The sequence below is a fragment of the Cuculus canorus genome, chromosome 1, assembly GCF_017976375.1.
Source record: "Cuculus canorus isolate bCucCan1 chromosome 1, bCucCan1.pri, whole genome shotgun sequence".
Classification (NCBI taxonomy): Eukaryota; Metazoa; Chordata; class Aves; order Cuculiformes; family Cuculidae; genus Cuculus; species Cuculus canorus.
Genome location: NC_071401.1, coordinates 112,861,554 through 112,877,328, shown reverse-complemented (window position 1 = coordinate 112,877,328; position 15,775 = coordinate 112,861,554). Strand labels below are relative to the sequence as shown.

Genomic DNA, 15,775 nt, shown 5'->3' with positions numbered 1-15,775 from the left:
TAGTCTATCATTGTCATTTTTGTAGAATGTTTTTCAAAACACAGAAACATATTGTAAAAATCAGCTGGCATAAATTGGAGGATGAGTTAGGTGACCTAGTAAGTGTTCTTTATTATTTAAAATTTATGGCTTGGCTTCTTTGTAATTCTTTCTTCATCTCTTCTCTTCCCCCCCTCAAAAAAACAAAACCAAAAACACCCAAAAAACAACCCAACCCTAAAACACCAAAACAACAACAACAAAACCCCAAACCAACAAAGAGAAAGAGAAGAAGGAAGAAACGTACCTGATGAGGAAGACGCTGAGCCTGGGAACTCTGAAAACCCTTTCCAGCCTATATCTGCTGTAATCTCTGAGGTATGAGAATATGTGGAAATCTGGATCATTTTAGGCCTACTACTAACAAATTTCTGAGAGGTAATAAGAAAAATGGTTAATTTAAAAGAATTGTTCTAAGTCTGTCTGCACAGCATTATTTTATTTATTTATTTTTAATCTTGGCAGTCTGGCTTTGTGTGCTTTTTGTGTTAAGAAAATCCCCTGCTATCAGTTTTGGGAGAAAAAGATTTGTAGACACTGTAAAATAAAGGTATTGCAAAGAGATAACTGAACATGCTTCCTGATTAAACTATTGGATATTCAGGAGTGGAAAATATTCAAGGTCTATTAGTTTCTTGTAAAGTGTTTTAGTGATGTAGTGAGTCATATAAAATCTCCCTGACTAGTTAAACTATTTAGATTTCTCAGCATCACATGTTTTCTGTTGAAAACTGTGACAATTGAGAAGTTTTCTTAGTTTTGAAATATGAAAAGTGTGTTAAATACATAAAATTTCCTTTAAGCTGTGTTTCTGAGTTCAGGTAGTTCTTATGTATTGTACCATATTTTTTTATTCAGCTGAGTTGAGATAACATAATCTCAAGAAATACATAAACTCTCAGAGACTTTTCCGTAAGAAATTCAAATCTTTGTTTCTCTCCAGAGCAAAAGCGCCCATACACATATACTGTGTAAAGTCAGCTACATGCACAATATTAAGTAAGAAGAGAAGGGTATAGCTGCGAGTATTGCAGAGACGGTGATTTAGAGATGCAGAATATGCGAAATAGCCTGTTGTTGAGTCTGTATGACACAAGTGGTAGTTGACCAAATCATGGTAGCACCTTCTGGATACTTAAATTCTGTGCATGTGTTCTTTGTTTTAACTAAAACATTGAACAAAAAATAAGTCAAGAGGAAGATATTAGGAATTTTTTAACTTTTTGCTCAGGACTGTTGATGTTGTTTGTATAGCTACCATTTTTTTTTGTCATATGACCAAAAAGAAAGTAAGAAACAGGCTATAAACCTAAAGATAATTTCTTTTGCTGGTAATCCTCTCCCTGTCCCCTTTCTCCCCCTTTATCTCCCCTTTATCCTGGCGGGATATTGGCGGGATATTGGAAATCTAATTTCTTCACCTATTTGAAAATATTTTCTGTTCTAGATGTGGTAGAGAAAAATATTTTAGGAATATTTTGATTTTTAAAATAAGTTTCCTGTCTTATTAGTCACTTTACAGCATTGGAAGTCACTAAAAAAAGTCTTACATTTTTTGTTAGAATGAGAAAAAAATTGAAATGGAAAAGAAGCGGCAAAGGTTGGAGACTGAAAAGGCTACTATTGTCTTGAAATCACAAACAGAGCAGGAACAAATGGATGCCCAGCACTTATCAAGTAGCAGTAGCCAAAGTACAAATGATGGTAGACTAGAAACATGCAATTCTACGACTACAGAGCTTTTGCAGCCTGAAGAGAATGAGCGGCAAGCCTCAGAATGCCTTGACTCAGGTAAAGCTGCTTCCTTTTATTATGTCTTTTCATGTTATTTTTCACATAGTTCTGTCCTCTCTCTGTATTACTTTTTCATGATATGCCGATTTAATCTATTGAAAACATTAAAATGCTTCATTAGGGTATTGTATTGGAAAATTTGCTTTAAAAAAGTGGTGTGATTGATCCTCTAGCTGAAACTAAGTTAATTTTTATCATAATCAAATGTGTTCCACTTTCCATCAGTACCAAGCTAAGCTGAATTTCTTTATTAAAACATTGAGTTTGCATACATTTTATGCTTGCACTTTATTTTCTATAGCAAAATATGTAAGTTTTACATTTCACATGCTTTTGTGTGTTAAGTTTGAAAATGCTGATGCATCTCATCCAAACCATTGTATTAAAAGATGATCTAACGTATGCTCTGAATATAACTGTAGGATGTGTACTGCTTTATTTCTGTTTATTATAGATAACAGTAAGAAAAAAAACAAAAAACCAAAATTAAAAAGGAGCCATAGAGTAGAACCTGTTAATGCAGAGGATGCTGTTCCCAAAAATCCTACGCCACCACCAGCTCTTCCACCAGGTAAGTGTACTAACAAATAATATTGATCAATTTGTGGTTATTACACCTTTAAAACATTCATTTATGAATGAAACTGGAATGGTCTTCATACAGATATGCCACTAAACCTTACTCTCCAGGAAGTCTTTGATGCAGTTTCCCACTTCATAGTATGAACTTTCAGCAGTATTGATCAGATCCATTCTGCAGGAGGGGAAAGATGATATTATTTTCACAGGAGAGTCAGAGACTTGACTGTTCACTCATGAGAGTGATTAAAAGCATCAGTATTTTTAAAATGTCAATATTTTTTAAATAGCAATATTTTTAAGGGCAAATCAGTTCATTTTTAAAGTATTTGACCATTATTCACCATAGATACATTATATTACCTACTTTTGGCATTTCTAAATGCTTTGATTTCTCCCAAAGAGAACTGGCTTCTGTATATTTCATCAGAGTCAAGTGCAGTGGTGGCATGTTTTGACTGTCTTTGTTTTCCTCTAGTTGGCTGGGGAACTCCCAAACTTAATAGACTTCGAAAACTTGAGCCTCTTGGTGAAACACATCATGCTGGTAATTGAAAGTATTTTGGGATTTGTACTTTTTCAAAGCATTCTCCATTGTTCACTTGCTTCTACATTCATTTCATTCTTCATCTTTTTTTCATTTCTTAATGCCAATTTTCATTGACCTAAAGCTAATCATCTTGCTGAGTAGAAAGCATCTTTTTGATTTTTCAAGTCTTATTTCTTTTTTTACCAAAAAGAATAAGTTCTCTCAGATTCCTTGATAAAGTTTAAAGTGGTACAGGATATCAGGAACTATTAGTGATGTGAAGTTATTTGCATGTCACCATGCACCTATGTATTATAATGTGCTACATAGCAAAGAGTAACAGGACCAGTTGCATTCAAAATGAAAGTTTCAAGGCATATTTCCATTGTCCGTATGTACAGTTAATCATTATCTGAAGCAATGTATACTGGAGTTTGTTTACTTGGATACTGGAAGAAATCTGAGGTATTCAGCAGAGAGGATACTGCAGAAGCACCTAAGTAGGACTGCAGAGATGCAGGAGGGCTTGTTAATTTGGGATCCATAATGGATCTTCCACATCCAAGCAGATTCTGCACTAAGCTACCTCTTTGTTTCCACATTGACCTTATCATCTCATCTGGAAGTGCTAATCTCTTCACAATACAGAACCCAAATGGGTCCTGTTTCTGGAGTTCTGGGAACCATAGCAAATGTCCAGGTGAATTTGCAGCGTGTAAGCCAACTCCTTGCGTTTCCTCTTGAGATAGTCTAAAACAACTTCTGCTCACTGCTACTGTTTCCAAATAGTTTTAAAACCAAATGGTTTCATATGGCTTTAAAAGTATAGACTGTAAGATTTTTGTCATTGAATTGTTTTTTTTTTCTTCTTAGAAGAAGGAAAACTAAAGGCATACACTCTCTGAATTAAGTTCATTGTGTTAACAATGAAATGAGGGACTCCAGTCCCAGCTACAATGAAAAGCCCAGCATAAATTTGATTGCAGAACTAGTAAGACTTCCAACTGAAAATTGAGTTATTGATGTGCAAGAGTTGTCAGTGATAAATCTTGGGATCTGCTGATTTACCTGAAGAGCCAGTGTCCCTGAAAGTCCAAAAACTGATAGGAGAAAGTTGGAAATGTCAAGTGTACTAGGCAGATTCTTAATTTGTCTCTTTAATGACTATTTTCTGTTTTTGGAAGACCATGGCAGATTGTAAGTTCATACTGCATCTTTTCTGGTTTTTTAGATGATAATGTCCTGATTTTTGTTCCATTTTTATTTTTCAAATTTTGAAAAGCCAAGTGAATATGGAGACACCTGGAATAATACGAGATAAGGACAACCAAAATAAACCAATGGGAAAACCTACTCAAATTGAACAAAGAGAACATTAATTAAGGAAAGGATAGAGAAAGGAACTTAGTGCAGATGTAGTGATCCATGAGTTTAACCCTGACTTGAACTGACTTGCTATCCTATAGTACAGCACCATGTGGACATACCTGCTGAAGTTGTGAAGCAACAGAACAGAGCTCGTCTGCCAAAGAGTCAAAAGATACTTAAAGAAGAATTAAGATCTCTAAAAACTAGATATTTCTTTATTTTTCACAGGAGTGTAATTCATGTTCATAAAAAGTAATTTGTAGTCTTAATCATAAAACCATCTTGCTCTTTTTTTTAAAGGCATATAGAGAGAAGGCGGCAAGAAAGAAAAGCCAGATGAAGAGGTAGGGAGGGGAAGAAAGGGAAGGGGTTATAGTCAATTATTATCTGTTCTTAATGGAGGTGTTGCATTTTGTAGCAAGAGCATGGTGGGACAAAGAGAAAAAAAAAAAAACAAAACTCCTTAAACTAGTTTCCCCTGCTCACAGGTGTGTAAGTTAGGAACTTGAGATCTGTGTTAATTTAGTCCATTTGTAATACAAGGATAATAATTAAAGTATTTTGGAATCTAACAATGGAAAAGATGTTGGTACAGGGATGATCTTTTGACCAGAGGTGTAACCATTGAGATCAGAGGAAACTTGCAGTGCTCAGAACTTTGCAGCTGAATTCAAGACATTGTCTGCTCTTTGCTATTTTTTTTTTCGAGAATTTTGAGACACTCACAAGATTAACATAGATACAGAAAATCCTAAGAAAGCAAGAAATTTTTAGGAAAGCACTATTTATGAATTAATAGAAGCTCTTCAAACTCATTGTCCAGCATTGTCAAACCTGTAGTTAGGTCCTGGTATCAAAAAGCATCAATTAGTTATTTTGCTTAAAGCAGTTTTTTTTTTTTTAGTTGGACCATTTGAGAGCCATAGAATCATAGAATCGTTTAGGTTGGAAAAGACCTTTAAGATCATTGAGTTCAACCATTAGCCTAATACTACCAAGTCCATCTTGCACTGATTTTAGCTTGACATCTGTTCTTGGCCATTTTCTGTCACACAGTGTTTTTCAGTGAGTCTTTATGTATTTTGCAGGTGGAGGACCTACTCCTGCTTGGAACCTCACTCAGGTTTTCCCAAGAGGAGTGTAGCCTACTTTTGATCCATTTTTCAGAATGTTCCCTGAAAACCAGTTTCTTTTTTGCTATCCCTTCAGCAGAGAAATAAATTAATTTTGATTATTTTTTCCCAGCTTTGCCCAAAATTCATGCTAGTGGTGGTTTTAAAAGATTTCAGGCATTCAACCTCTGTGAAATAAAAAGCCCTAATTTCCTTATTGGTTTCATGATTAATTGATATAAATGTTTTGAAGGCACAGTTTGCAGTGAAAGCTTGAAGTATTTTTTTTTTTCCTTTAGCTGGGACTTTAGTTGGGCTTTCTTTTCTGTAGGATTTGCAAATTCTCTGAAGTGCTCTGTTTTCTATAGCAGTACTACATTCTGTTGAACAATTTGCTTTGACGACCTGTTATTAGCCAAGTGACTGAAAAGTCTTTCTGTATGGGGCAAATGAGCACCTACCTTCATGCAGACCAGGCTGAAAAACCTCAGTTCCTAAAAGATGCCCAGTAGATGCTTTTGTTAGGTCTCCAGGTAAAATTGTTAGTATCCATAAAAGCAAGGAAACAAAAAGTTATTTAACAGCTTTGATTATGCGTAGAGGATATTTTCAGGAATGGTTTCAAAATCTATGTCCAAGATTGTATCAACAAATTACTTGACAGCTCCTCAAAGTAAGTCAAGAAACCATCTGAAGCTTCTAGACGTGACATTATAGTGCTGATTTCTTTTAATCCATGGAAAAACACAGGAACAGGCCAGGTGTTTCTCAGTATTCACATGCATTCTTGTAGAGATCTTTGTCAGTTAGGGTAGCAGTTATTCCTTTGTTTTTGTCTTAAAAATAATTTCTCTTGAAAGTATCACAGATATGTGGTGGGCCTTGCTGCTGAAATACATAAAAATAGTATAGTATGAGGTTGAAACAATCCCCAAAGGTCTGGCTTTTAATGCAAGGTGCTCTCAAGAGACATAAATCTGTCTTAACAATTTAATGTGGAAACTGAAAAATTTAAGTGTTAGTGAGGAGACTATTTAATGTATATATTGAGACATTTTTGTGTCATTCCTAGCAGAGAATACTATGTTGGAAGTGTAGGCAGAGTTAACAGGCACGAGAGTCAATTACATAAGTCTTTAATATTACACTTGTTTTCACTAAAGACTGTAATTTTTTGAGTCATGCTTACGATTCTAGCACTACACTAGGTAATGAGTGTCTATTTATTGTCACCGGAGGATACGTTTGCAAGAATGATAAACCCCTTTCATTAGAGGAGGCAAAATTGTCTGCCAGTCCTAAAGTTGTCTGTCAAACCTCAAGAAACTGCCTAAATATACATTGTACAGGTTTTCATTTACCCTATAATCATTTTTTGCAGTTTTGCTTTTCTCATGTACCGCTGTAACATTGAATTAGCTCTATTAACATCAAAGTATTTAGAATATTAATGTAAAATTCTCCTTGTTTTACTCATTTAAATCTAAGGATAACTAAAGCCTTGATCATACAGACATGTACACATATTCTTAGAGTAATGTAATCCGACTTGCTTGCTTTAGTTAATTTGAGCTCAGGAATGCAATTTTAGCACAAGTTATAGCACATGTAGAACAAGTGGAATATATTTTTCTCGGAAAACTATGATTTATTAAAGCTGAATTTAGGGTTTGGCAGGGCATCAGGGCACTTTGGGGGAGGAGGTTGCCCATAAAAAAAAAATCGAGATTTGAAGGCGTCAAAAAGCTGCTTTTATTTTTCCCTGATTTCTACCTGTTTCCTCTTACCATCTTTCATTATATTATTTTGCATTATTTTGCTTGTGAAATGCTTTGCATGTACCAGTCTGCATGTTGTTTTTCTTTTATATCAATTACAAATGTTTGAGAACACTTGTTAGTCTCTTCCGATGTACTTAATAACTTTGTCTTGAACAGTTTTACTATTTTAAACTCCTTTATTGACAAAAGGAAATGTTGTACTTTTAGATAAAAAATTCTTAATATAGTTCTTCTAGAAAGTTAGTATAGCTTTCAAGATAGATGCTGTGCATAAATGGTTCTAAAGTTTTGGTTGCTGCATAGCGCTGCTGTCACTTAAAACTTTATTGCAATGCATACTTGACATTGCAACATTCAAATTTTGATAATTTTTTCAATTCTTATTTATACACTTTGGATGTCTTGTTTCCTATTTTAAGGATGTTTACAGATTACCTTTGGGCTTGATCTTACAAATGCTGATGAATGTATAACAAAATGTAATTAAAACCTGTTTTGGCCAATACACCTTCAGATATTAAATAGCACTGTGTCTGAAAGTTGCTTGTAGGAATTAGCTCTAAGCTTGTAGGCTACTTAGCTTTCATTAAGGAAGCAAGAACTTATCTTATTTAAACACCCTGTAAGCAAGGGAGATGGTGAATGACAGATTAATGTGTTTTTCTTCTCTGACATTTCTTATACAGATTTCTATGGAAAGCCTCTGCCCCCACTGACTATACGCCAAAGACCCAACAGTGACACCCATGATGTCATTGCTTAACTGGATCACAAATAGCATTTAAAAAAACATTACAAAAATGTTTGTCAGAAACGTTTTTTTGCCCTTTGAGGAATTTTTTTTTTTAATTACAGTCTATCAGCTTGTTGCAAAATAACTCGGTGACAATTAAACATGGAGTTCGTTTTATCATACTTAGCTGATCAGACTCTATTATTTACTTATCACATCACCAGCTCTTCTTCAGGATTTAGCATGAAATCATGAAAGGTCTCTGTGTCCATGGATGCTCATATGAACATGGTATTGAATATTTATTGGGTTTACTTGTGAAAATACATAGCGTAAACCTGAAGAAAAATTCAAGATCACATAATACTGGATTTTACGTTCTTACCAAGACCTTTCTTCAGGCGCTGCACGTGGTTGGTATTCTTGCAGCTAATAAATGGTTCTAAAGCATTTTGTAAGACTGTATATCATAGGGTGAATGTAGAAAGATTATGCAAAAAATATTGAGTATATTTTTCTAACTTTTTATAAAATTATTTGAAAGTTTGAGTGGACATGCACACATACTACCAATAAAATGATACTTAGAAAGCATTAGAATCCTGCTTGTCAAATGCATACAAATAGAGTGTTTAACTCTTGCATTTCTTTTTCAGTAGCAATACCTTTTATGAGGGATTACACGATCAGATGCATATTTTATATTTTTCACAATCTGAAGTGGGAGGAAAGTAGAAAGGGAAATTTAAGATGCATTTTATACAAAATTATGATATTTGAATTGTCTGAAAGTTTTCTTATGTGTTGTTTTCTTTGCTTTGTTAACTTAGTTCAGCATAGGTAATAAATTCAGCTGAAAAAAAGAGAGCCGAATATTGTATTGTCTACTACAACATGCAAGAAAATTGCACACAGTGAAAGTTTTGCACTAATTCAGTCATCAATTCTTATGGAAAAATGAATCAACCAGTATGCAGATAAGCTCCAGCACTTTTTAATCATTATAGTACTAAAATACCATCTTGAAAACAAAAGAAACCCAAGATTTTTAAAAACTTACTTAATGCTTCCACATAACATGTTAATTTTACATTTTAAAAGTTCACATACAAGTGATATATAAATAACAATGGTTACAATTGAATATATTACTATTTAAATGTTTTTCCTCTTACACTGGAGACAGCCATTGGGATATTCTGTAAACGTATATAGTTACACCACTTAGTTACAGCAAAGGTGAAGCCCCTATTCAAAGGTTTTTTGAAGCAGCATAACTCGATGATGCTCTCAGTCTTCCATAACATGGTATTACCAACAGATTTTAGTAGATGTTAAAACAAAACAATGTGTATAGTCACAAATCTTTGCCATATACCCCCTATGGCCACAAGTTATCTAAATAAACATCTACTGTATTTATTGAAATGAAATTATACCTAAGATTTTTAAAGAGTATGTTTGAAGGACGAGAGGGGAGCAAAATCAGTCTTAAGAATATTATGTTTGGAGTGGGTGGAGAGGAATATTCCAACTTTAAGAGTTTAGTGTAAGGATTAAGCAATTTGTATGTGACTATCAGCATGAGAAAACATTTGTTGTATACTAGTTGTGTAACATGGGCTGTTTGGTTATTCTTGGGATTTAGTCGTTTTCACTTCAAACAAACACAATATTAAGTGGAGGGGAGTTGCATAAAATTTTATGTATGCAATCTCAATCTCACTGTCTTCAGGTATATTACCACTTAAATTTTTTTGCTTAAATTCTCTACTTCTGCAGGCTTATTTTTTTACAGCTTCAGTTTATAGAAATTTATTACTCCTTGGTTTTAACACTTATCTAAAATAAATTAATGGAAGTCTTTAACCTAAATATTGCTGTGGAAACAAAATTTGAGAAACTGAAATGTGAGATGTTGATACTTACATGTGAAATGTGTGTTATGGGTATTGTGTGTGTGTGGACAGATGTATCAGTTTTGTTTCTGCTTTTAAAATAAATTTTACCAATACATGACCAAAGTACAAAAATATTTCATACAGTTTTGTTTACTAATATGCTCTGTGATTATTTACTACAGTATTTTTTTCGGTAATATATACCATCTTGACTCTTTCTTTGCTCTGGATGACATTTATATATAGAATAAAACTTATGCCCAGCATGAATGTTTCCCGTATTATCATAAATATACAGGGGTTTTTTGAAACAAGTATAGTCATAAATGTTTGATGGCTGCAAATCTCATTTACATTGCTAAAATGTACAAAATAAGAGACTTTATACTCTCTATATTTTTACAACTGCCATGTGGTCAAATTTAGAATATATTGATAAATTGGCTCTAAGTTATGGAATCATAGAATCATAGAATGATTTGGGTTGGAAGGGACCTTAAAGATCACCCAGTTCCAAGCCCACCTGCCATGGACAGGGACACCTCCCACCAGACCAGGCTGCTCAAAGCCCCATCCAACCTGGTCTTGAACACCTCCAGGGATGGGGCAGCCACAGCTTCCCTGGGCGACCTGTGCCAGTGCCTCGCCACTCTCATGGTGAAGAAATTCTTCCTTACGCCTAGTCTAAATCTGCCCCTCTTCAGTTTATACCCATTGCCCCTGATCCCATCATTACGAGCCTTTTTAAAGTCCCTCCCCAGCTTTCTTGTAGCCCCTTCAGGTACTGGAAAGTCTCCATATGTATACTTATGAAGGGCTTTGATAGAGCACTTAATATTTAAGAGGTAATAAGCAACACAGTTTTAAATTGAGAGGTAATAATTATTGCACAGATTAGTAGATTTTGTGAGATTCTGATGGCTTTTGTCAATAACATCACTTTCAAAATGTATCACTGTATTCAGCTAAGAGTCTTTGCTGCTAAGTACACCAGTATCAAAAACACACAAATATGCTACATAAGCAGAACATTTTGCATTATCTATGTGCAACATTTTAAATAACATTTTGGACAAAATATTTTAATGGTAAATTAAATGTATCTTCTAAAATAAGGAATAGTAATTTTCATTAGCTGAAATAAGGTAAAATGCAATCAGTTCTTGAAAAAAGTCATTCTAATTGTTGTCTTCCTTTTTATCCAAAACCTAGAATCCTCAGAACGACCTTACTCACAGATTTAGAAGTTTTAAATAGAAAATAATAACTATAGTTGTATTATTAAAAGTAGGTATATTTGATATCCATTAGGTTTAGCTTCACATCTGTGACATTGTCTCACCATGTAATTAACACACAGTAAGTGAGGGGCACTCATACTGAGGTAAGATAAAAGCACTACGATTTTAGAGGAAACTATTTGGTAATCTTTTAAGATTTCTTTTTCAGCTCTGCAGTCCTGATGGAGAGTTAGAATGCTTTAAAAAAATTACTTGCAATAGACATCTGATGCCAGCTTTCTAATGGCCCTCCTGGGAGCCCTGGTTACGAGAATCAGCAAGGCGCCCGCGAGGCAAGTATAACTGGCAATCCTCGAGCACATCAGTCACCCCACTGGCTATCAATCTTGCTGTGGAAGCCCCAGTGCAAAAGGCTTTTTGCCCATGTTTTTGCTCGCTTTCTGCGCTGTGAATTCTGTGAGAGCTTTATAAAGGCTGCGGTTATTACCCTCTCCTTGAAACCCAAAGAACTGTAACTGTCCTCTGGAGGCCTATCTGTCACTTAAAAATGGTTTTCTCACTTTTGCTATTTCAGATGACTTTTAAAGTAAGGTTGCCAGGAGTGGTCTCATGACAATTTTCTTCTCCAGTAGAAACCAGTATATCTCCTGAGAACAGTTATTTTTGGATACAATGATGTCACATTAGAAAAGATTGATGGACAAGCAAGGAGCATAAGCTTTTTTTTATTTTTTTTTTACTTTAAATAACATTCAAATGGTATTCTTTCCACTAAAATATTCTTGTATTGTATAACAGTTGAAAACTTAGGACTGCAACTTCAGGATGCTACCTACTAACTACCAGGCTGTCTTTTGGCTTTTTAGCTTCTGGAATTCATTCAACTTAAAGTACTTTACTATTTTGAACACAACACACCTCACAGTATTTCAATAGATGCATCTGTAAATGGAGTGAGGAACTATATTTTAAAAGTAAGTGTAATTTGAGAAAGTTTATCTTAGGGCAGAAGAATCTTTTTCTTATTTGGTTGGGCTTGTGAGAGTGTTTTGTTTTGTTTTGTTTTCTCTTTTCTCCCCCTACTATTCGCATAAGCTATATTTTGTTGCTTAGGATTCTTTAGCAACTGCTCTATGGTAATAAAACCTGTGCTTTCCAGAAGACTTTAGGAAAATGGACAATCATAGAATCTTAGAATGTTTTGGGTTGGAAGGGACCTTAAAGATCATCTAGTTCCAACCCCCCTGCCACGGGCAAGGACACCTCCCACTAGACCAGGCTGCTCAAGACCCCATCCAACCTGGAATGGTTAGCAATTTATGTATATTCTCCAGTCAATACGAATTTAAGATCACTTCAGTTTCTTTTCCTACTAAGCTAGTGGAAAGATTGAGAGAGGGAAAAGGTTGAGTGAGGGTAACAAGAAAAAAAGTCCTTGCATCAAGCCAAGTATGTGGGTTAAATTTGTGAAGACCAACAAAACCAGATGAGCTTGAATAAGGTAGCTGTGCTACTGAAATAGCGATTCATTGATAAGCAGCTAGATAATAGACTAAAGGACTGAGGAAGAATAGGAAACTCAGGCTTGTGAAGTGTATATATATACCTAAAAGTTTTCTTCAGAAGATAGCAGATTTTGCAGACCTCAGACTGATGCTTAGTCAGTCTTCCCACCATGTTTGCATTTGCTACTGCAAGTGTCCTAAAATTTATCATGCAGAAAAACAGTCTTAAAATTTTCCCAAAGAGTACTGCATCCCAATAGCATTAATTTACATGATTTATAATCTATATATTTTTTTATGCCAAAAGCCATGCAATCCATGACTCTGGTCTCCATAAAAGTTAGCAAGCTTTTGCTAAGTCTATCCTAATAAACAAGGAGAACACGTTTGCTTGTGTATTTCTAAATTACTATGTAATAATGATGAAGACTTGGAATTTGTGCTTGCTCCAGAAAGCTGTGGACAGCTAGGCTTGGAGGATGTCGATGTGCTGGTGGTGGTATTTCCGAATATAGCCTCGCTAATTTTAAGACATTCCAGCCATCCTGCACTGTCTGAAAGTATCAGAGTACAACAGATCATACACTGTGTCCTCTTCCTTTGTTTCCTGCATGCAAGGACACTCTTAGAAAACCCAAGTTTGAAATAAGGAAACCTGCGCTTAAAGGAGATGTGTAAACCTAAGAGAATTGTGGACTGAGGTTATAGTGGAGTTGTGGAAATATAATGGATTTTGCAGAAACGCGATACAGCTTGTGGTTTGTGATTTAACAGGGTATCCAGGCATGCACGTGGTAAACTTACCATGGCAAGCGTAGTTGCTTCGGTGACAGAAATCACATAGTTTTGGATTGCTTTTTATTAAGAGGAACAGTAGCTTGCCTCTGAAAATGAACTGAAGTTCATTCCCCCAGAGCCAATCCATCTCTTGAGTAGCACACAAGACATACAGGTTGCAGTTGCATTTTTACTGTTTTGTTGTACTTTGTAATAGTGGTGTTGCTAGTGAACAAACTGTTTAACTGAAGTCCTTTCTTTGCTTCTGATGTGTTCTAAATCTTCACTGGTTTCAGACACATAAAGCAACACTGACAGCACCATCTGCAAGTGGAATATTGCCCTAGACTTAGGGGAAGGCAACTAATTCAGGGTACCTTTTTTTGTTTAATTGGTCCAGTAAAATTCAGATACTGTATGTATTTTCTTGTCTGTTACTGGCCTTGGCAGAATTACAACTGCGGAGAACTGTACTTTTTATGCCAGTTTTGTTCTGTGTCTCATGGTACATCTATCAAAAAGCCTTTCTGGTTTCCTTTCACATGTGATAGGTCGGAGGTCTCCATTTTCCCTACTAGCTCTTTGTCAGAATCCTGATTGGAACATTTTAAAGGAGTTTTCAAGCTTGACTATAATTTGCAATGAGATTTACATAAATGTTCCTAGTTTTCATTAGTTAGTGCCTGAAAATCAAATATTTATTTATCTGATTGTACTCCTGCCTTTATCTTTGCACTCCTTTCCAGCCTGGATTTCAGAGGCCAGCTTTGGTGCACAGGAGCTGCTTGGACAGCCATTAATCAAAACTGCTGCTAAACAAACTTGCTATTACCACAGGCGTTGCTCTTAATGAAGGAGTCACCAAATACTGATGGACATGTGAGCTTTTGAGGGAAAGAAAGAGGGTTTGTGGTGACAGTTTTGCTAGTCCATGACAACTGCAGCATGAGATTGTGAAGAGCATGATGCCCTTTCTCATGGAAGTTTGCAGGTCTCTGATTCTCTTCAGATGAAGCAGTCAGAAGAGGAACTCCCCACACATTTCAGCAGCCTCAGGTTTCGGTGCTACTAAACCAGTTACAGTTGGTGAACTGGAGTGAAGGTGTTCTCCTGATTACTGGTCCCAGAGAATGGGCTATCTGAAAATGTAAGCGATCTGTGTGAATAATTCCCAAGTTTCTCACAATTTGTTTTCTTTGCAGTTGCTTCAGGTTAAGCTAGAGCTATTCTCCGATGTGGTTTAAAGGCAGCTGTTGAACAGCTGCTAGGTCTGCATAAGCCAGGCCCAGCCAGCAGTTAAGGACTGGTGAAAAGCCACGAGCATCTGGTGGTGGTGGTGTGGGTGGCAGCAACATCTCCAGCAAGCTCTGGGGTGAGGATTGGCTTTATAAATTGATTAACGGAGGTTGCAGTTGCTGCTTAATCCTGGTTTATCTCCTGGAGAGGCAGAAGGGACTATAGGACAGTACAGCTTCCCACAGTAAAAAAAACATGTAATGTGTTCCTGGGAATCTATATGGATATATGGATATTGATGACCAGACGGCTGGAGCACCTCCCATACGAGGACTGGCTGAGAGAGTTGGGATTGTTCAGCCTGGAGAAGAGAAGGCTCGGAGGAGACCTTATAGTGACCTTCCAGTACCTGAAGGGGCTACAGGAAAGCTGGAGAGGGGCTGTTCACAAAGGCTTGTAGTGATAGGACCAGAGGCAATGGGTATAAGCTGGAGGGGGGCAGATTTAGACTATACATAAGGAAGAATTTCTTCACCATGAGAGTGGTGAGACACTGGCACAGGTTGCCCAGGGAAGCTGTGGCTGCCCCATCCCTGGAGGTGTTCAAGACCAGGTTGGATGGGGCTTTGAGCAGCCTGGTCTGGTGGGAGGTGTCCCTGCCCATGGCAGGTGGGCTTGGAACTGGGTGATCTTTAAGGTTCCTCCCAACCCAAACTATTCTATGATTCTATGGTATGTATATTTAACCAGTATTTCCCAAAATCTATATGGATATGTGTGTTTAATTAGTATTTCCCTGAATCTATATGAATATGTATGTTTAACCAGTATAAAGGTCACGTAACCTACAACAGTGAGATACATTAGGCGGATTACCCCATGTGTACCCCAGCACCGTTTATTAAAGGAATACCTGCTTAATAATCAAATTGGCATTGATTATTGAGTTTGGCTTTTCACGGCGTCAATTTCTAATCTAAATCTCCCCTCTTTCAGCTTAAAACCGTTCCCCTTAGTCCTATCCCTGCACTCCCTGGCAAAGAGCTTTCCCGTGGGCTCCTTTAAGTACCAACAGGCTCTTCTTAGCTCTCCTTTTAACAACCAAAGCAACAAACAAAACTCCCTCCCTGCCGGGTCCGAAGGGGTTGGGGTGGGGGTGGGGGCGGAGGGCGGAGCTGCG

The 15,775-nt window shown here is 36.3% G+C and overlaps 1 protein-coding gene across 4 annotated transcripts in view; it reads left to right on the top strand.

The window, feature by feature from the left end:
* Positions 1 to 10,220, top strand: part of ARL13B (ADP ribosylation factor like GTPase 13B) — a 46,182-nt gene extending 35,962 nt beyond the window's left edge. Inside the window, exons 7-12 of one of the 4 annotated variants that reach the window (XM_054056167.1) lie at positions 261 to 357; positions 1,602 to 1,830; positions 2,288 to 2,404; positions 2,891 to 2,959; positions 4,610 to 4,653; positions 7,889 to 10,220. In XM_054056167.1, coding sequence (XP_053912142.1) covers positions 261 to 357; positions 1,602 to 1,830; positions 2,288 to 2,404; positions 2,891 to 2,959; positions 4,610 to 4,617 — 520 coding nt within the window. In that variant the 3' untranslated portion in view covers positions 4,618 to 4,653; positions 7,889 to 10,220. The remainder of the gene's footprint in view (positions 1 to 260; positions 358 to 1,601; positions 1,831 to 2,287; positions 2,405 to 2,890; positions 2,960 to 4,609; positions 4,654 to 7,888) is intronic. The other 3 variants (XM_054056168.1, XM_054056169.1, XM_054056166.1) reach the window with 3 other exon arrangements.
* Positions 10,221 to 15,775: the final 5,555 nt, after the last annotated feature.